The 22,016-nt window shown below is 36.0% G+C and overlaps 1 protein-coding gene across 1 annotated transcript in view; it reads left to right on the top strand.

The window, feature by feature from the left end:
* The window catches only part of LOC127548625 (calpain-13-like), an 85,289-nt gene that overhangs the window by 47,156 nt on the left and 16,117 nt on the right, over positions 1-22,016 (top strand). The window contains exons 3-7 of the mRNA XM_051976111.1: positions 2,415-2,490; positions 4,445-4,563; positions 9,671-9,813; positions 13,534-13,705; positions 16,274-16,342. Of these exons, the coding sequence (XP_051832071.1) occupies positions 2,415-2,490; positions 4,445-4,563; positions 9,671-9,813; positions 13,534-13,705; positions 16,274-16,342 (579 nt within the window). The remainder of the gene's footprint in view (positions 1-2,414; positions 2,491-4,444; positions 4,564-9,670; positions 9,814-13,533; positions 13,706-16,273; positions 16,343-22,016) is intronic.

The following is a 22,016-nucleotide window of genomic DNA, read 5'->3' as shown; positions in this document are numbered from 1 at the left end:
AAAGTAGTGGAGCCTGACCAAGGTGAAGCACAATGACTATCACTTTCCTTGTTCATAAAAAGCTATATATCTTTTCCCTTCCTGGGTCACTATCTTGTCATGATGGAGAGGCTCACACAGCTCAAAGAACTATGAGCTATGCCGTGCAGAGTTACTCAAGATAGACAGATCACAGTAGAGAGTTCAGACCCAAGGTGATCCACTGGAGAAAGAAATGACAAACCAGTACAATATCCCTGATAAGAAAACTCCACAGAGAGTCCATAGGGTCATGAAGAGTTGTACACAACCTGAACAAACAACAACAAATACTTTTCTGAAGACAGTCCAAGATTATTACAGCATTTTTGACTGTTATGTCACATTGTTGATTCACATAAAGTTGAAGTTCATTGAAACCTCAGATCTTCTCAGGAAAAAAATTGTTTTATAGCCAAACCCCTGCTATCTTGTAATTGTGAGATTGATGTTTTAAAACTTAGATGTAAAACTGTGTGTTTATCACTAGTAAATTCATCTCATAATATTCAACTCAATGTTCTAACCTGTCAAGATTTATTGGATGCTATCCCAAGAATACAGTGAGTTAGTTAAATGTCCTAAGATCACATTACCTGAAAATATGCTAAGGATGCTGTCTAAGCCTTTATCTGAGTTACTGATAAAAATACTAAACAGTCTAGGACCAGTCCACTAGAAATCTCCTAGCATGATAACATGCAACCATTAATGACCACATTTTGTATCTCAACATTTAATCTGTTCTGAATTCATCTAATATTATCATCTAAGCTGGCATCTTTTCATCAGAGAATAGCATGAAAAGCTACCAAATGCTTTACTAAAACCTTAGTAGACCACATTTATAGCATACTCCTTTCCTACCATCTAATAATCCTGTCAAAGAAGGAAGTAGAGCTAGCTTAGTTTGACTGTGATCACAATAGAAATTAAAATGTTGCTGGGAATAATAATCAAGCTCCCTGGTCTATCGAATTTAAATTTCATTTGATTCTCTTTTTGAGAAAATTGGGACATTTATTCCAATCCTTTTAAAAGGCTATTCTCTCTTTTTGAGGTGATTCGACTGAACCATTTGGAAGTTAGTGGAATGGAAGCTCCATAAGGATAGGAATGATTTTGGTTTTGTCTTTGTATTCCTAGAACTTAGAACAGTGTCTTGCTTATAGTAGGAACTTAATTAATGTTTGTCTAATTTAATTGAATTCAATTAGGGAAAGTAGTATTCTGACTGGGTCACATAAGAGGAATTATAATTTCTATGTCAGAAAATGTCCCTAGATAGGCCATTTAAATTTACAGAGAGAATATTTCTGAATCAATCTCCACTACAGGGTCATTAGCTGAAGAATAATTTGTTCTTCATTTGCACATTTAACAGAATAATGATATTTGATTTGGGAGTGAGAGACCTACTAGGCCAGTGTAAGGGATAAGTGTGCCTTGTTACTTATTTAGGTTGTGCTCACATGATTTTTTCTATGTGTAGATCAAAACAAGGCATGAAGAGATATTTCCAGTCTCCTGCACCTATACAGGTGTATAGGTTTAACAACCAGTCCTAATTTATAGCATTTGCTGATTTTCAATGTTTGAATGCTCACATTTTAAATTTAAAAATAATTCCTTGAGAAGCCTACAACAGTAAATACCCCGCAAACACTCTTCTTGATGGGATACTTTGCTTCTTGCTAAGAAGGAAAAAAAAGATATTGTTGTCAAGCATCGGCCATTCTGCTCTTCCAAAAGAGGGAGTACTAGGCTAAAATTACATCTATCTGCCCTCCAAACGTTATTGGTCTAGGGGGTATAATTTTAGGTTAAGCTGCAGTCCTGATTGTTTTATCCAACAGAGAAGATACTCCCAATTTATATAACTGGCACCAAATGCCAGTTTCACATGTAAGGAATAGCAAATAAATCCATTCATCCAAGATGAAAGCAAACAGATATCAGACAAAGTATAGAGATAAGAATATACCAGATAATACACAAGATAAAGGAACTCTCTTACTAGGAGTGAGATAACTCAGGTCAACCAAGAGCAACTCTTTTGTTCATAATTTATTACATAAGGCTGCAGATTCTTGTTGTTTCTGAATATTACTTAACCTCGCATTGCCAGTCTGCTCAGTAATTGCTGCTAGCAAAGTGACATTTCTTGGAGCTCTTTTTATATCCCCAGTCCTCAGCACTGTATCCCGGCCCATTGTAGACATTTAATAAATGTTGATTGACTATTAGATTAAAGGCAAAATCTGACAACTGAGCTAAAAACTCTCAAATGAGATTTTAAGTACTTAGTTAAGAATAACCTCATATCCTCCAAAACATCTTACTAGGTCATAATGGTATGAAAATATCTTAGTCATGGATTTTTCTTTTTTTTTAAGGAATTATTGGGGACTGCGTTCCCTCACTTTATTCTGGATGGTATCAGCAAATTTGATATTCGACAAGGAAGAGCAGGTAAGATCATGGCATTTTCCTTTCCAGATATGGATTCTGAAGCCATGGCCACACAGCTTAGGGCCACCAGTAAGGATGGATTGGAGAGGTTTTTTTCTCAAACCCTTACCCTGACTAGAGCATCCCAACCTGCAATACGAGAAATGCAGGTGACCCAAGAGAGCAAAGAATCCTTAGGAGGGAAGATTCCAAATCAGAAGAGACTTGAGATAATTGAGGCTATAGTCTGTCCTCCCTCAAAGTCTGGTTCATATTTAATTAATGACTTTTATGGCTCTAAAGCTCTTCCCAGCCTAGGCCATTCTTACCTTTCCAGCCATCACACTTTCTCCACACACCTTAATCTGGCTATAATGTGCAGTCCCAGAAGGCAGGGATTTGTATCCTAGAGCTTCCATTTTTTTGATAGTTTCCATTATTAAGAAGTATTTCCTATCATCAAGGAAAAAACTCTTTGCTACTTTTACCCACTAATCATTGAATTTGTTTTTATTTTTAAGATAATGAAGGTTAAGTGGCTTAGCCAAGGTCAAACAGCTAGGAAGTATTAAAGTGCCTGAGGTCAAATTTGAACTCAGGTCCTCCTAACTTCAGGGCTGGTGCTCAATCTACCATACCACCTACTTTAGATATGCTCTGACCAAGACAGAGTTCATTGTAACTATATTTTGAACATAACATTATAGGGCTTTGGTTTCCTTTTGTTAACAGGGATTCTCTTTTTCTTTTCTTTTTTTCCCAAGAAAGGGGGGTATTGGGAGAAAGAGGAAATTGTTTTTTGTTCATTAAAAATTTAGTTTAAAAAAGGTCTTTTGGAAGAGGAACTTCACACCCCAGTAGTTCTTTTATATCATCAAAATCTTAGAACATTTGTATAGATAGATTTTAAAATTTGTAAAGGGGGACTTTAAGCAATATAGAAACAAAAAGCATCAATAAAAATGTATTTTTTTTAAAAATTAGGAAACTGAGTTGATTCTTGGGAATTCCAGGAAAAGCACCAAATGGGGAGTCTTGTAGGTAATGGAATCTTGTGGATAGTGGAGTGTGAGGGAAGCTAGTATCCCTAGAAGTATAACAGTTTTGTAAAGAAGGTATTATAGTGTCACAAAAGACCAACATTAAGTACTTTCCACTAGCAGGAGAGAATATAGCTTTGTATTTTATGTGTTTCTGATATTCCCTACAGAGTAGGCACTTAATAAATTTTATTGATTGATTGTTTGACATCATCAAAGGTTCTTATGCATTTTAAGCTAATATAACAAACAGGTTCTTTGGGCTATGACATATATATTCACTCTTTGGGAATGATATGATCCTCTTACTTCTTCTTGGGGGTGAATCTACCTCTCCTCTGTTTCTCCTAGACATGGACAATAAAAAATTCATCCCAAAATTCAGATATACAGTCAGAGAGGAAATATAGGATCATGAATCATGTGTGTTGAGAGAGACAGTGTAGTGTAAAATGTGTAATCCACTGGGAAGAGCTCTGTTTGCAGTCAAAAGTGTTTCCGTTCTGGTCCTGCTATGGACTGCATACATGGTCTTGGAAAACTCAACCAATCTTTCTGAACCTGTTTCCTTGTCTGTCTATGGAATTTGCATGAGATGACCTCCAAAGTCCTTCCTAGATTTAGATCCTCTAATTTTGGGAGAAGGTAATGAAATATTCATGATATAGAGTTCCTATGACAAGGTGCTGCTTCAGTTGGATCAGTGTGGGAGAGACTTCCTGGTAAATGAAATTGTTCAGGAAGGGAATGAGATATTTTGAGAAATGATGAGGTCCCCATCATTACTGGGAGCCTCAAGAGAGGCCAGATGGCTACTTGCTGAGGATGCTGTGACAAGAATTCTTGGTCAAATCCAGGTTGGAGTAAGTGCCCATCGAAGTGCCTCTTATTCCTTGACATTAGATTCTACAAATAATTTTTCTATCTTTTGACAGGTGACTGCTGGTTTCTAGCAGCACTGGGCTCTTTAACCCACAAACCCAAACTTCTGGCAAAGATCATTCCCTCAAACCAAAGCTTCACAGCAGGATATGCAGGGATTTTCCATTTCCAGGTATGTATGTCCATCTGCTTATCCTACAGAAAGGTCATTGAAAAATCACAGGAAGTTAAAAGGCATCCATGATGTGACATGGCATGATAGCTAAGAATGTTTAACTTGGAGTCAGGAAGAAGTGAGTTTTGAATCCTATTCTAGATACAAATTACCTTCTTAAGAAGGCACTAGACATTACTTCCTTGAAGTTCTTCAGACAAAGACTGAATGGACAAATCCTATGTTGGTTATATGGAAACCAGCCAACTAGCATTTATTAAGCACTGTACCTTACAAGTAAAGAAAATAAAACAAAAAATGGGAGTAGATTAGATACCTTCCAACCCTGAAATCAGTGGTCCTGTGAAGCCATTTCCCTCTCTGAGCCTCAGTTTCCTTAGTTGTGAGATAAGTTGATTGGACTGGAGGATCTCTCAGGTCTCATGATCCAAATCCATGGGAGGAAGAACCCTACTCTGGTCCACTGTAAATACTTAATATCTTCTTACCAACTTGATTTCTTTATGCCCTAGTGCTTAGCACAGTACCTGACACATAAATATTGATGTGTTGTTGATTGTTAAGGGGGAAGAAACTACAGAACGTTGGTAGAAGAGATATTGATGGCCTGCCTCTGTATGTTCTAGATGAAGCCTCTGAGGCCCTTCAGAGGGGGTAGGACCTACCCAAAGTTACACAATTAGTTAGTGAAAGATCTAAGATTTGAACCTAAGCTTCCTCACTAAGATTCAGTGGGGTTTTTTCACTGTCACTGGGATACATGACAGCATTCTCAACATTTTCTGTGGTGCTTTCATGGTACTAAAGATGCTTCTCTTGCCTTCCAACCCAGCCCCCATGTGCTGCCCTTCTCCCCACATATATTTCTTACTGCTTGAACAATGCCTCAGACACACTGCGGAGCCTGAATGATGCTGCTTTACTAATCACTGTGAAAACATCTTTGTGTTGTCTCTGGCGACGTCCTTCCCTCACCCTCCGCTTTCTCAGAGCACATCCTCAGCTTGCTCTGCCAGGAGAACATCTGCGACCTCCAGCTGTCCAGACAGTCCTGTGGAGGGCTCCCCTATTTATAAACAGATGATGGCTAGGGTCGCTCTTTCTCCACCATGTTACTTTGCTTGTGTGGCCTCCCCCTTAATGGAGGGATTCAGATCATCACATCTTAGTTTTAGCTCAGAGACCAACTAGAGAAAACCTTCACTTTGCAAATGAGGAAACTAAGCCAGAATTAGCATTGGAGAGGGGATTCACATTCAGGTTCTCTGAATTCTTTTTCCATAACAACAAACCTAAAGTCTGAGATAAAATATATATTCCCTTATGCTTTTTAATTATGCAATCCTGGACATTTAACTCTGTCTGCCTCAGTTTCCTAAACTGTAAAATGGGAAGAATAATAGCACCTTCCTCAATAATTATTGAGGATTAAATAGGATAATATCTATAAAGTGCTTTGCACAGTTCCTAGAACATTGTTGTTCAGTGGTGTCTGACTCTTTGTGTGACTCTAGGCCACCAACATTGTCCCTGGGATTTTCTTGGCAAAGATACTAGAGTAGTTTGCTATTTCCTTCTCCAGTGGTTTAGGACAAAGATAAGTAAGTGACTTTCCCAGATTACAGGGCTAATGAGTGTCTGAGACTGGATTTTAACTCAGATGTTCTTGTGTTCAGGTCTCATGCTCTACCCACTGAGCCACCTGGCTGCCTCCTGGCACAGAGGAGTCACTTAATAATTGTTCACTACCTTCCCTTATAGTCTCAGAACTCAACATAGTACCCTACAAAAGACAGGTATTTAATAATGTCTACAGCCACTCCTGTTATACTGGCAAAGGCACATAGGGAGGTTTTGAGCAGCAAACATAGTTCCGTTTGTCTGAGACTTTGAGACAAAGATCCTTACCAGTTTCCAGGGTCTTTGACAGGTGAATTTGTCATTGAGTCTGTCCTGATTTGCAGTGTGGTAGAGTAGGAAGTAGCGTGAGAAAGTAGAAAGTGACCACAAAGAACAGTCATTCCCATTGCAAATCTCTTGCCTACTAGCTGTGTGACTTTGAGCAAGTTGCCAACTTTCTGGATTTTGTCATTTGTAATTATTATACTCCTACACCTAAAATTAGATGGGCATCACCATATTACATTAGGAAAAACACCTCATAAAGTTGTAGAAATGCAAGTTATTATTAGCTAAGACAAAGGAGATTTATGTTCTGTTCTTGGCTTCACTCCTGACTTATTATGTGACCCTGGAAAACTCATCTAGAATTATAAAATCCTTGAATTAGAAGGGACTTCAGAGAGAACTGAGCCTCCCTCCTGCCTGAAACATGAATCCTGTTTCTCAACTAGTCAAACAGTAATTCAGTATATGTTTAAGGACCTCCAGCTACTTCATTAACTAGCTATTTCCATTTTGGACAGTTCTCTTTGTCAGGAAGTTTTTCTTTATATTGACACAAATTTTGCATTTCTGCTACATTTACCTGCTACATATTCTGCTATATTTAAAAAGACCAAGATCTCTCATTTCATCCAGGACCATCTCCAATCATCTTGCTCTATATGTGGCCACTGGACCCAGATAGCTCTGTAGGGGAAAGTGAGGCGGGTGACCTTGCATAGACCTCCCTCCCTTAAATATAATTCACTTGCATATAATGACATCACCTCCCTGGTTTCAAGAATGAAGGACAAACAACAACATTCAGCAACTTCTATTTAGTAGTAACAATAATAGCTAACATTTAACATTTAAGATTTGCACATTGCTTTATCTATATTATCTCACTTGATCCTAGGGAAGATGCCATTATTATTCCCATTTTGCAGATGAGGAAACTGAGGCTAAAAGAAGTTAAATGATCTCTTTTAAGTCATTTAACCTTGCTCAAGGTCATAGTTAGCATTCAAACTCAACTCTTCCTGACTCTAAAAATGCACTTTATGCATTAGCCCACCTAATTGTCTTAAAGCACTTACCTCAAACCAACACTGTAAGGTTTGTATAGATTGTTTTTAATTCCTAGGATTTATTATTTTCCTCTGTGACCTTTTAGGGATGACTTTCTTTTAAAGTTCAATTCAAACCACCTAGCAGTCTTGTTGAGCACAAACTTCAGGGGAGCATGAACAGTAGTCTTTCCTAATCTTCTAGCTGCTAATGCTTCTCTCTAAAAATCACCTTTTGTGTATTTTGTATCTATTTTGCATATACTTTTGTAACCAAAAAGTGCTATAAGACAAGATTTGATTGAGAAAAATATAAAGGCAACAATATTTGTTCTCTTTTTCCTTCTACTTTCTGAATTTTACCCAGCTCCTGGGTACAACCATGCTTTACACCTTTTTCTTTTCAATGAGTAGCCCAAATCATAAGTTTCCTTGGTCCACTCTGACTTTAGGAAGCTTCATTGAAATCCTAGTGCTATGTGGTACCTGAATATTGCTTATTTGTGGCTCGTAGCATAGAGATAAAGTATTATGAGTAATATGATGTTTCTTTTTCTATTACTTAGGAACTTATATGAGTTGGTGAATAAACACTTATTAAGTACCTATTGTATGCCAGGTATCACACTAAATGCTGGAGAAACAAAATCAAAAAAAGAAAGCCTGTCCTCAAGAAATTTAAAATCAAATAGGGAGAGAGAATACACTTAAGGAAGCTGACAGGGGTTGGGAATAAGGACTGAGAAGGGAAGGTACTTGGAATAAAAAATAGCCAGAGGAGAAATGAAGAGATGGCTGGTTTAGAATAGGAAAAAAACTGATACGAATTATTAATAAAATCAAACCCACAAGATTCTCTCTCAGCTCAACTCTTATATAAGAAAAGAAAAAAGTACCATAACATGTTAGACTACTGTTTTCTTTAATTCTGTATATTCCAAGCTATTTGCTGACTTCTTCTATTGCAATCTCCCTGTAGGCAAATAATAAAGAGATGTGAATCACATCATTTGTGACCAGTCTGAAAGAAATCAGGAATTAGAAGCAGTTTAAAGAAATAGAAAATTCTTCTAGAATATGCCTACCAGTAGCAGGAAAAAAAAGAAAGAAAGAGGGGAATTAAAACTTTACTGTTCATTCATATTATCTCCAAAAGTGACAATAATCAATAACTTTTGGACATTCCAGCTATGTACATCAGAGGTGGATTTTCCTCCCTCTGATAAGCAGACTTTGGCATTAGGAATCAAGTCCATAAAACCTAGACTCTAGTCTTTGAATGCTCATCACAAATGCCTTTATGGGATTTTCTTTTTCCCTTCTCACTGCCATTATGATGATCCTGTATTTATTTCTCTCCAAAATGTAATCCCTGAATTTTGTCCTCAGTCCCTTTATATGAATGTCCTCCCTCCAGAACCCAGGTTCTTCCTCCTGTATATGTGTTTTGGATATGAGGGTGGGTTGGAGAGGAAACTCACACTTTTTCTGAATTATGATTTCTTGCTTTTTAAAAATTGCAAAATGGTTAATATGGAAATGCATTTTATATAATTTTGCATGTATAATTAATATCATATTGCTTGCCTTTTTGATGCATGGGGCAGGGACTAGAGGAAGAAAGAGAATTTACAAGTTAAATTTTTTTTAAAGAATGTTAAAAAAAACAAATAATTTGGGGAAAGAAAAAATGTGAGCCATACAAAAACAGGCAATAGGCTACATTTGGCTGGCAGATCATAGAGTTTTTGGTTTTGTTTTGTTTTTAATGTAAAAAATTCTTAACTCACTGGCAGATGGAAGTCTATTGACCTGAAACTTAGAGAAGTAGCTGGACTTGGCCAAAGTCATACAGTGCTGGCAATCACTATTGGAGTAGCAGCAGCAGCAGTAGTAGTAATATCAGCAGCAGCAACAGAAGGAACAGTAGTAATAGTAGTAGTAGTAGTAGTAGTAGTAGTAGTAGTAGTAGTAGTAGTAGTAGTAGTAGTAGTAGTAGTAGTTAGTAGTAGTACTATAACAACATTTATACAGTACTTAAAATGTCCCAGAATTTGTGCTAAGAACTTAACAATTATTCTCTCATTTGAACCACAGCTTAATATAAATTAGAGTCATTTTGGTTGGGAATTCTCTCTTTTCTCTTTCAGTTTTGGCAATGTGGACAATGGGTGGATGTGGTGGTTGATGACCGGCTCCCTGTGGAATCAATTAATAGAAAATACCTGTTTGTACATCCTCGAAGAGGGAACAATGAATTTTGGCCCTGTTTGCTTGAGAAGGCTTATGCCAAGTAAGCATATCCTGGAACTTCCAGCCTTCCTTTTCTCTTCACTTTCCTAAATGGTTGTATTTATCCTGCCCCATTATTTGTGATATGGCAAATCTAATTAGTCCTTAGGCAAACCTGTTGTTTGTTGGACATGCCTTTTGGGGAGGGGAAAGAAGGAAAGGGAATTAGAGAGTTGAATCAGCTGCAGAATGCCCTTTGGCATCAGAGAGTCTAAGCTTCCATGCCCAGTAATTAAAGTAGTGACTTTTCCATGTTTACAATTCACTTATTATTCTATGTTATTCATAGTCACAGAGCTAATAAGTATTAAAGTCAGAACCTGAATCCAGTAATTCTTGTGTCCAGATCTAGCACTCTAACCAATGTCACATTACATAACATCTCAATGAGAAACTAGTAAGACATTTCTTTATTAGAACCTCGATTCACTTTTGAACCTCTCAACTGACTACTTTTAATCATTTGTTTGCTTATTTATTAGTCATTCATTCATCTATTCATTCAGTTATTTGTTCATTTATTTGCTTGTTTATTTAACGGTTGGGATCTATCTTTCTCAGACCAAGCTAGAAATATAGTGGCCACTCATGGCTCAACCCTGCTTTTAATATAGCCAAAACTTTGAACTATTCTGTTTACAACTTAAACTAGTTTGTCATTCTTAGGCAAACAGATGATTCACTTGCACTTTTAACTCATCTCCATACCTTTCTGGGGACCCCTAATATTGGTGCCAGACTTTAGAGTGGACACCTGACTTTAGGCCTCCTGTTTTTCATAATTCAAATGATGCATCAGTCTCAGCCTCCTTAGCAGCAAGAACTACAGGTAAACATCACAATCCCAGCAACTGTATGTTTGTTTTTAACTGTCCTTTGAACCAGCCTATGGGAAATGTCTAAGAATATTTTCAAGGAGATATGTCAAAATGAAAATTTATTGGAATTCAAGACCTGTGTCCAGCTAATAACAATAACTATTATTGAATCCAGTGACTAAGGAAGGTAATTCACTTCTGAGAGATTTATGGGAATCCCATATATGCCACAGAAGAATGAGAATGTGCCCAATGATTTTAACTCCTTTTGACCAACGAGTTGATTGACTTAGAAAATGAATCCTTAATTCTGAAATGGGATGAGACAATGAGTCCCAGAATCTGAGATCCCAAGCCCCCAAAATTGCCCAAATATAATTTGTCCCTGCTTTCTTTTTCTAGAAGTAGAAATATTTCCAGGGAATGGACAGCAAGAAACTTGAGTTTGAGTCCTATCTCATTTTGTTTCTAGTATAAAAACCTTCAACATAGAACTTAAGAATCATGACCAGTGGCAGCTAGGTGGCGCAGTGAATAGTACACCAGCTTTGAATTCAGGAGGACCTGAGTTCAAATTTGACTTCAGACACTTAACACTTCCTAGCTTGATCCTGGGCAAGTCATTTAACCCCAATTGCCTCAGCAAAAATAAATAAATAAATGAAATTTTAAAAAAGAATCATGACCAGCTTCCCATACAATCTTCATGTTGCAGAAATAGAAATAGGTCATTGAGACATTAAGAAGACTCAAAGACAGTTGTAGTTAGAAGGGATTGGTAGATCAATCAGCAAGTATTTATTAAACACTTGCATGTGCCAGCTACTGTGTTAAGTGCAGGTAATACAAAGAAAGGCAAAAATGTAGTCGCTACTCTCAAGGAGCTGACATTCTAAGGAAGGAAACTACAGATAAACAAGTGTAATACAAGCTACACTATGGAAATGGGAGAGAATCTCAGAGGAAAAGGGGGTGGGAAATTGCTAAAGAATTTTGGCAGAAAGATAATGATTTCTATTTTGAACATGATGAATTTACAAAGTTTGCTGAATATCCAGTTCAAGATGTCCAAAAGGCAAGTGGTGATAGACAACTGTAGACCAGGAAATATAAATCAATGGAGAGAAAGGCATAAAGAGAGACACAGAAAGAGAGATGGACACATACAGAGAGAGAGAGAGAGAGAGAGAGAGAGAGAGAGAGAGAGAGAGAGAGAGAGAGAGAGAGAGAAGAGAGAGAGAGAGAAGAGAGAGAGAGAGAGAGAGAGAGAGAGAGAGAGAGAGAGAGAGAGAGAGAGAGAAAGAGAGAGAGAGAGAGAGAGAGAGAGAAAGAGAAAGAGAGAGAGAAACATATCTCCAGGAAATGCCAGATACAATTCAAACTCAACTTGTCCAAAACAGAACTCATGATAGTTTCCTTAAATTCTGTCCTTCTCTGTACATCCCTTGGATTGGAATGTCACCTTTTTCTAGTCACTTATGCCCACAACTTTGGAACAATCCTTTTTTGTTTCCATAAGCATAACCCATCATTTGCCAAATCTTATTAATTTAACCTGCACAACATCTCAATCTATCTCCTTCCCTGTATTCATATAGCTTCCTATCCTCATCCAGACTATCACTTATTGCCTGGATTATTGAAATATCTCTCCTTAGAGATCTAACTTAGTTTCATTTGATCAATGATGGATAGAGGCAGCTTCACCCAAAGAAAGAACACTGGGAAATGAATATAAACTGTTTGCATTTTTGTTTTTCTTCCTGGGTTATTTTTACCTTCTGAATCCAATTCTTCCTGTGCAAGAAGAGAACTGTTTGGTTCTGCACACATATTGTATCTAGGATATACTGCAACATATTTAATATGTATAGGACTGCTTGCCATCTGGGGGAGAGGAGGGAGAGAGGGAAGGGAAAAGTTGGAACAGAAGTGAGTGCAAGGGATAATGGTAAAAATTACCCAGGCATGGGTTCTGTCAATAAAAAGTTATAATTATGAAAAAAAGAAATATCTCTCCTTTCCAATCTGTCTTCCATACAAATTGCCAATATGATATCTCTGAAACACATATCTGATGATATTAGTCCCCTAATCCAAAAACCTGCTGTGGTTACCTATTGTTTCTAGGTAAATACACATCCTAGTATATATAATCCTTCATGATTTAGTTCTCATCTACTTTGCCACTTTTACTTCATATTATTCCCTTTTCATGCATTCTACTTTCTAGCTCAGATGACTTTCTGATTGTACAAGTCACACTCTCTGCCACTTCTGTGCCTCTGTGGATGTCTACCTTCCTTGAAAGCATAGCTCCTAGAGAAGACTTTTCCCAATTCCCTATATTCTAGTTGGTATTCCTTCTATTTTGAAATTACTTTGTATATTCTCATCTGTGTTCATGTCTCCTAGTAGAATGTAAGTTTATTGTTGGATATGACAAATATTTACTAAATACTTGTTAATTTGAATTACATTTAAATACTTTATCTCCACAGCTTGAGAATTTGTGAACCTTGTTTAATAATATATGGGACAAGTATTTACTTGGAGAACATCTTGTTTGGGCTCAAACTTGTTATTTCATTGTTATAGGAAAAATAAGGAAACCTCTCTCTTGCCAATATAGATCAATATTTTCTCTTCAAGTTATAGTCTTATTCAAGATGTCCAAAAGACAATCGGTGATAAAAGTTGACTTGAAATTAAGTGACTTGCCCAGAGTGATGTATATAGTGTCAGATTGAAATAGAGCCTGATCTTCCTGACTCTGAGACCAGCTTTCTATTTACTATGCCATGCTTCCTCTTAAAGGGACAATGCTAATAAGAGTCAATTAATTAAGTTTATTTCTGAACTCTGAGTATCTCATGAGGCCAATTCCAATTTCTCATTGACAGGCTTCACGGCTCTTACTCCCAATTGCATTATGGCTACACGATTGATTCATTGGTGGAATTGACAGGATGGGTTGTTACAAAAGTCAGTCTTAATGAAGTCCATCCCAATCTGTTCAAGAATTTAAAAGTTGCTGAACAATCTGGCTCACTAATAACATGTGGGATTGCAGATGTAAGTACCAGTTGGGGCTCTGCCATGTTGATCAACTGTATTCTAAATCTGATTGTCCTCTCTTGCTGAGTCAAAGTACTAGACTGTGTTAGAGGCCTTCATTTCCCCCTAAACCTTCACAATATGACATAATAAAATGAATATTGACTCTTAAAAGAGAGTAGTTAATTCAAACTTGACCTCTGCCACTTATTACATTAACTACTCTGGATCTCTTTTCTCATCTATAAAATGGGAGGGTTGGCTTAGATGGCCTTGGAACTCCTTTATAGATCTATTACTCTATAAACCCAAGGTAATTTCATATCCAGTCCAAAAAAATTATTATGACAGTCTCAAAACTTGAATTTTAGCTCCAGTTGCTTGCCCCTCCAGTACTTGCCACACAGTACTGGCAGTTGATCTTTTAATGCATAGTTTTTTTTTTTTATTATTCCATCACTTTCCTGATAAAATCCATCTAAGATGACCTATAGAATAAAGTAAAAGATTTTACCTTGCTATTCAAAGTCTTTTTTCTCTGACCACACACTACATTTGGAGTCTTAACTCCCACTTCTTCTCTGCATGCCCCTTAAGTTCCAGTTAAACTGGCCTACCCTTGGTGGGTTCCCCTGGAGTTCAGAGATTGGATGTAGGATTTTCAGTACCAAGCACAGTTTTATCAGTTCCCCAGAGACCAGAATCTGGGAATGAAGTTTTTGCTAATCCAACTCAACAAGATTCTTGTGGATAAAGTAGAATGTCAGTTTATTCATTTATAGTGATATAAGAACTAATACCTATTATCTACAAAAGACACTTAATCTTAATAAATAAGGCTACAATGGCAACTAAATTATGAAGTGAAATAATTGCTTTACAAAAATAGAATTAGAGCAAAGAGACATAGATGTTCTTCAGGGATAACTGCAATCAAGCTAGAATAACTGAATTGTTCTTATCTACTTTAGAAATATCTTTGTATAAGGAATCAGTTTGAATTGTCCAAAATTACAAAAACAATTTTTTAAGACTGGTGGTTCTCAAACTTTTTGGTCTGAGGATCCCTTAAAAATTATTGAGGATCCTTCTAAAGAGTTCTTATTTATGTGGTTTAAGTATAACAACATTTATCATATTGAAATTTTAAATGTTTTAGTATTATTATGAAAATAATTTTGTTTTCACAGACCTTCTAAAAAAGTCTTAGGAACCCCAAAGGGCCCCCAAAGCACACTTTGAGAATGGCTGCCCTTGGACAGTGCTTGATACATAGTGATTCAATGAGGAAATGGGGGACACTTAATTTGAAGGGAAAGCTCAGCAAGAACAACAGAATTATCTTCAATACTTAAAGACCTCTCTAATAGAAGAAGGATTAATTATAATCTGTTTGATCCTAAAGCACATAACCAGAAGCAGTGAGTGGAACTTGCAAAGATATAAGTTTAGGCTTAATGTCCAGGAAAACTTTCTAAAAACTAGAGTATAATGGGCTACCTTAAAAGATATTTCTCCTTGTTGGAAGTCTGCAAGTGAAGACTGGATGACCATTCATTGGGTGTGATGCACTGGTGTTTTTTTTTCCAGTATTGGTTGGATTAGATTGCCCTGAATCTGTCTCTCAGATGTGAAATTCTATCTTGTCATTCATTGTTTGAATATGTCCCATGCTTGTCCATCTCTTCACTTTTACCTGCATCATATCATATTTCCATAATGTCTTCTCTCTTCTTCCCTCCTCTATACTCTCCAATAATAATTAGTAGGACTAGAGCCTGGGTGGTCTTGTTTATTTTCTCTACATGTTTCAAAGCCCAACTCAGATACTGTGACTTCTAAAAAGCCTTTGCTGCTCTACCCTTCACTTGGCCAGATTATTCTAGATTAACATAGCCTTTTCTTACCTCTTTTTTATACTTATTATACACTACATTGTGCAGTGTTTATTTATGCCGGTCATGGTGGTACATGCCGATAATCCCTTCTATCATAAAAGCTGAAGATGCTAGATCCTAAACTGAGGTGTTCTGAGCTACAGTAACTAAGTCTATCAGGTTACCTAAAAAGGGGGAAAACTGGTCCAAGTCAAAAATGGATCAGGTTGAACTCTTACGTCACTTAGTAATGGGATTCAACTTGTGATTTGTCACTACACTTCCAGCCTGGGATACTCAATCATCATTATCATCATTTTTGTATACTTGATTTTAAATTTTCTGACTAAATTTTTTAAAAATCTCCTTGAGCATAAGGACCATGTCTCACTTTTGCTGATATTCCCATGATAGTTAGCAGAGTGGTTGTCACATAAGAGGCACTTAATATCTATTTTTCTGTTCCAATGTTGAATGAAAAGATATGGTATATTTGAAAGCTTGCTTGAAAGCAAGCATCTAGTTTATTATTCAAGTGAGATTGTATAGTAAAAAGGAATGCAATGTTCTTTTTCGTTCTGTTGCTAATCAATGGAAATCATCCTGCCTGCAAAGATACAAATGCTTATATGTTGCCTTGTTTGTGTTACTATATAACAAATCAGTTCTGAGACTAAATCTTTTGTCTTACTCTTTTGTTCTCTTGAAGCCTTCAAACATCGTAGAGAAATTCGGACTAGTGAATAATCATGCATATACAGTGACGGGCAGTGCAAAGGTAAGAGGGCCTTCTCTTCTCCTTTTGGTAGCTGGAGTAAGTTGGATTTGGGGTGGGGGATGAGGTCCTCACAACTGCCACTAGCATAAAGTTTCAGTAAAAAGTTTATTATAAGGTTCCAGAAGAAAATTACTAGGATTCAAATGCTACCTCTGACTTGTTTTACAGCCATATCCTTCTGGTATGAACAAGGATTCAATTTCTTAATATTCCTGATAGCCAGTATCTGTTTATACTTATCAAGCAATTAACAATTAATCAACAAGCACTTATTACTCTGAGCTCTGGAGACCTGAAGGCAAAAGTGAAAGAACACTTGCCTTCAAGAAGCTTCCATTCTAATGGAGAAGATGTATACACACCATAGGCAACCCATTAAAAAAAAAACTAAAATCAAATGATTTCTGGGGGCTGGTTGGTGGTGGTGAGAATGGACAGACAACTGATTTGAGAAATGGCATTTGAACTGAACTTTGAAGGAAGTTAAGGATTCTATCAGAGTTGCTTTAAGAAGTCAAATATCTTCCATCCCTGAGCCTACCCATCAAATTGAAAAAAAAAAAAAAAAAAAAGCAGATGCATGCAGTCTATCCATTTTGTCCTCTTGTCTATCAACATTATGTCCAACTGGAAAATGCTACTGTCTCTTGGAGGACAGAACAAACCCAATGCTCAAATACTTTCCCACAGTATTTTGAGACAGACATTACAATTAAACCCATTAGCCAAAAATCACACATTATCACGATGTCTCCCCTATAGAGAGCTAGTCTTTGTGGGTGAACAAAAACCTAGATTGTCTGGAAAGGAAAGAAAGTAAAAACTATTTACTTTTCTTAGGGGCAAAGGGAGATACTGCCTTTAAAATGCAGGTGAAATATCCCTACCCAGAATATAGAGCATCCTAAAAAGTTAGGAAGTCCTACAGAGACTTACAAACTACCAAATGCTTGGTAGAGAGAGATAAGAATACTGTCAACACAACAAAAATAGGTATCTGTGGGTGATTCACTTAGTATGCAGAAAACCAGAGATTAGTAAAACTTCAGCATTGGAAATCTTAAATATCATTTGGGTCCATCTCTTCATGATGAGGAAACTAAGATTCAAGAGTTGCCAAGATTTTACAGCTAATTAGTAACAGACAGATCTTTCTAGTCAGAAAGCAGATTTCTTAGCTTTCAATTAATAAGTTTTTATTAAGTGCCTACTATGTGCCACGACCATGAGGTGGTACTATGAATAGAGTTCTAGGCCTAGGTTCAGGAAGGTTCATTTTCCTGAGTTCAAATCAAGCTTTAGACACTAGATATGTGATCCTGGGCAAGTCACAATTCCATTTGCCTCAGTTCCTCATCTGTAGAATGAGCTGGAGAAATGGCAAACCATTCTATTATCTTTGCTAAGAAAACCTCAAATGGGGTCATGAGGATGCCTACAATTGAAATGACTGAAAAATAACAATAACTAATATGTGCCAAGTACTGTGCTAAGTGCTGGAGATACACAAGGAGGCAATAGTTACTTCTTTCCTTCAAGAAACTTGAAGTCTAATGAGTTTTTCCATTATATCACATCACCTCTTACTAAGTTCTCTACCTCATAGACTTATTTTTCCAGTACATTGGAATGGTAATAATAAATGAATAAATAAATAGCTGAATAAATGAATGAATACATAAATGAATAAATGAGTGAGTGAATAAACAAATAAACAGATAGATAGATAGATAGATAAAAATTAAAATAAATAAATAAGCCATCTTCTTAGACCTGAGAAAGTTTCCTGATGTCCAGGGACATTAAAATAAACTACACCATAAAGGCTTTAGAATCATAGAGGTCCTAAGTTCAAATTCCATTTCTGACACATTACTTCTGGGTCTTTGGGCAAATCATTTCAATTTGGAGGCCTTCAGTTACTTCATGGTAAAAATGACAAGAATTTAACCATTTGTCCTCTAAAGTCCATTTTATCTCTAACTCTAAGCTCTTAGGGTATTCATGAGATCCAGATATCTGCAGGTCAGATGAACCTGGTATCCAAAGCTCTATTCTAACAAGCTGAGAAAAAAAAGTAATTTCATTATTTTTATTTTGACAAACTGATTCATAAGATAGAAAGAATAAAGTACTAGAATCCCTGCCTTTCTTATTAGGGTATAAGTTTGATCAAGAAGTACTGAGCAAAGCAGAGCCATGACCATACAGAGCATTTACAGTCAATGTTCCATTTAGAGACCCCTAGAGTTGAATTGAAAACCTTTGCAATTTATAATCATTTATGAGGTTCCTTAGTATAAAAGTCCTCTATATAACTCTAGGGCCAGACTTCCTAAACTCTTTATTAACAAGTCCTGTCTAGCACAAATGCATTGTTAGTGAAGTTGAGAAATGATCCAAGCATTCTGGAGAGCAATTTGGAACTATGCCTAAAGAGCTATCAAAATGTGCTTTCTCTTTGAACCAGTGTCTCTACTAGGTCTATATCCAAAAGACATCATAAAACAGAAAAAGATGCACAAGTGCAAAAATGTTTATAGCAGCATTTTTTGTAGTGGCAAGGAACTGGAAAGTGAATGGATGCCCAGAAGTTAGAGAATGGTTGAATATTATAGTATATGAATGTAATAGAATATTATTATCCTATAAGAAATAATAAGGAAGCTGATTTCAGAAAAGTCTGGAAAGACTTGCATGGACCAATGCTCATGAGCAGAATTAAGGGGACACTGTACACTGTAACAACAAAGTTATATGATGATGAACTGTGTTGGACTTGCTCTTTTTAACGATACATGATTCAAGGCAATTCCAATAAACATGATGGAAAATGCCATTTGTATTCAGAAAGAGAACTATGGAGACTGTGCATTAAAGCATAATATTTTTATCTTTGTTATTGTTGTTGTTTGTTCTCTTGTTTTTTTCTTTCTCATGTATTTTTCCCTTTTGATCTGCTTTTTCTTGCTCAAGAAGACAAATATAGAAATGTTTAAAAGGACTGCACATATTTAACTTATATCAGATTGCTTGCTGTCTTGATAAGAAAGGAAAGCAGAAAAATTGGAACATGTTTTATAAAAATTGAATGTTGAAAATTATCTTTTATATATATTTGGAAAAATAAAATATTATTTTAAAAAAAGAAGTCCTGTTTAGGAGTGATAAGTTTGCCCTTGGTTTACAGAGATGATAATACTGACAAAGTATTATTACTAACTAGAAATAACACAGAATTTGAATCAGAGCTTCTGAGTTCACCAGCCTTTGTGTACTTGATCAATTAATTTCTCCATTGTGGGTCGCAATTTCATCCTCTGTAAAATTAGTGTATGAGATGAAACAATGTCTGAGGTTTCTTCCAGTTCTAAATCTATGATTCTCTGACTTACCATGAGTAGTTTCTCTAGCTATGACAACAGATTGCTGTAAGCTATATAAACTACATCACCTGCCTTCCTTTTGGGATTATCTGATCTTATTCTTTCATTTTATGAATAAAGAAAATGTGGATAAAATAAGTTATTTTCTCTAGTTACCTGTTAAAAGAAGCATCATGTAGTCATAGAAAAGAGTGCATTTACATGTTTCAAGATGTACTTATGTTCTGGATTGCTTCAGTGAAATGACAAATGACAGGCTTTAACTATTTGAATAATTATCCACAAATGTTGGGTAGTAATACAATTCTTCCTGCCAAAGAATACCACAACAGAAAGTTTAACAAAAGTGTAACAACTTTCATGAGCCCCAGAACAAACTACCCAAGAAATAGACGCCCTAATTCTGGAATAGGTCTAATAATTTGAAAAAAAAAAAGTCCTAACTAGTAAATTTGAGGATTATGCTTGCTCACAAATGTTGTTTTGTCTGTTTATTCTCTAGTCTTTCTTACCCACTTCCAATCCCTAGATACACAGGTAGGATGATAAATGAAATTGGCTTTCTTTATTACTCACCAAACATTGAAAATCACTCACTTGGAGCAAACAGGTGAGTAATTGGATGGATCTTTTGGCCTTGTTTTCAAACTATTTCTGAATCATTAGTCTTTTTTCCTCCCAGTGCCCATGCAATTCTTTAGTAGTAAGTTTCTGAGAAAATCTAGTTAAGTCTTTCCCTAGAATATGATTTCTTTCTTTCTTCTTTCAAAAAATAATTTAAATTACAAACAATATCAACAAAAGAAATTCAATAAATAGACAAAAATTTGAAAGATAATGCACAATATCATAAGCTCTAAATTATTTATAATTTATTTTTAAGAACTGTATTAACTTTACAGAAATCTTTATATTTATTATATTATGTAATACAACAAATGTAAAGGTAGGTGACAGTAACACCAATTATAATAATTTTATTCAGAAGTTAAGCCAATGTAAAACTAATTTCTACAAGGAGATCCAAAAAGTCCAGCCTTGGTCATAAAACATTTGATAAAACAAATAAGATGATATCTATAAAGTGCAAGGCACATAGTAGGCACTTAATAAATGCTTGTTACATCTTCCCTGCTCCTTCACTTATCCAATGGAGGGAGATGATTGCCAAAGACAATGCTGGGTTAGAATATTAATTTGTCTACAAAGTTTTATGAAAAACAATGACAGATAATTCTAAACAGTATTGTCTCATAATGCAGAGAGATTCAGTGGCAAGTAAAATTAGTCTAAATTTAGTGAAATTACTAGCACTACTATCCCAGCTCCCATTCTCACTGGCAAGTCAGTCTGGTCACTAGAGGTTATGACTCATTCATTTAATTTCTTTTACAAATTGATTGAATCAGGGTGTTTTCACCTGATAAAGGCATCAGGGTTAGTCATTTTAAGTAGGGCACAAGTGGAGATAGGTAGGTGATTGATTAATTCAATGACCCTCACTTTACATAAAGAAAACTTATTTTTTTTTAAAAAAATCCAAGTCATCCCAAAGCATTCAGGAATGAAATTGAGAAGATTACTAGCAAAAGAAAAAAGGGGGAAATTTGCATAACTTATTACAACACATTTTTCTCTATCAAAGATAATGGAACATTGCACTTGGACCTAACATCAAAGTCCTGGAAGAACTCTCAGGAAATAGGGGAAAATGATTCAAGGACATTTAGTTTGAGGTGGAGTCAACATAGGAAAGTGATTGTTCCAATCTCAGAGAGTCTCTCTATCATTCTGCTGACCAGAGAGAAGACAAAAATAATTGGGGCATAGGTCTCTGACAGAATACCACCAATGATCCCCAGATAGCAAAACAGGGATTTCTCAGGCAGTGGATGTCAGCACCTGTCATACTAATGTCCTATTACTTTTTTCTAGACTAGTTGGAGACAATATTATGAAACAAGCAAAGTTTTTTTTTCTCAAGTGACCTCCTAAATCTCCGTATTCCACATTCATCTCAAATAAGAGGATGAGATTAGATGATCTTGAAAATTTGATACAGCTATCATTCCTGTAGTGTCAAGCTTCAAATACAGGGAAACCATTTAATTAAGTAATTCACATGCAGTTTTAAAATACCTAATAATGTAATTACTTTTGCCAGAGTATTTGTATCCTAAATGATGATTTTAGGAATGAAAAATATATTTTAATACAACAGAACAACTCTCTAATAGAGGAATTTCAAGTAATATAGCAGGCAAAGATGTTTAATGCATATATATACA

The sequence above is a fragment of the Antechinus flavipes genome, chromosome 2 (genome assembly GCF_016432865.1).
Source record: "Antechinus flavipes isolate AdamAnt ecotype Samford, QLD, Australia chromosome 2, AdamAnt_v2, whole genome shotgun sequence".
Classification (NCBI taxonomy): domain Eukaryota; kingdom Metazoa; phylum Chordata; class Mammalia; order Dasyuromorphia; family Dasyuridae; genus Antechinus; species Antechinus flavipes.
This window is presented reverse-complemented; position numbering and strand designations above follow the sequence as displayed.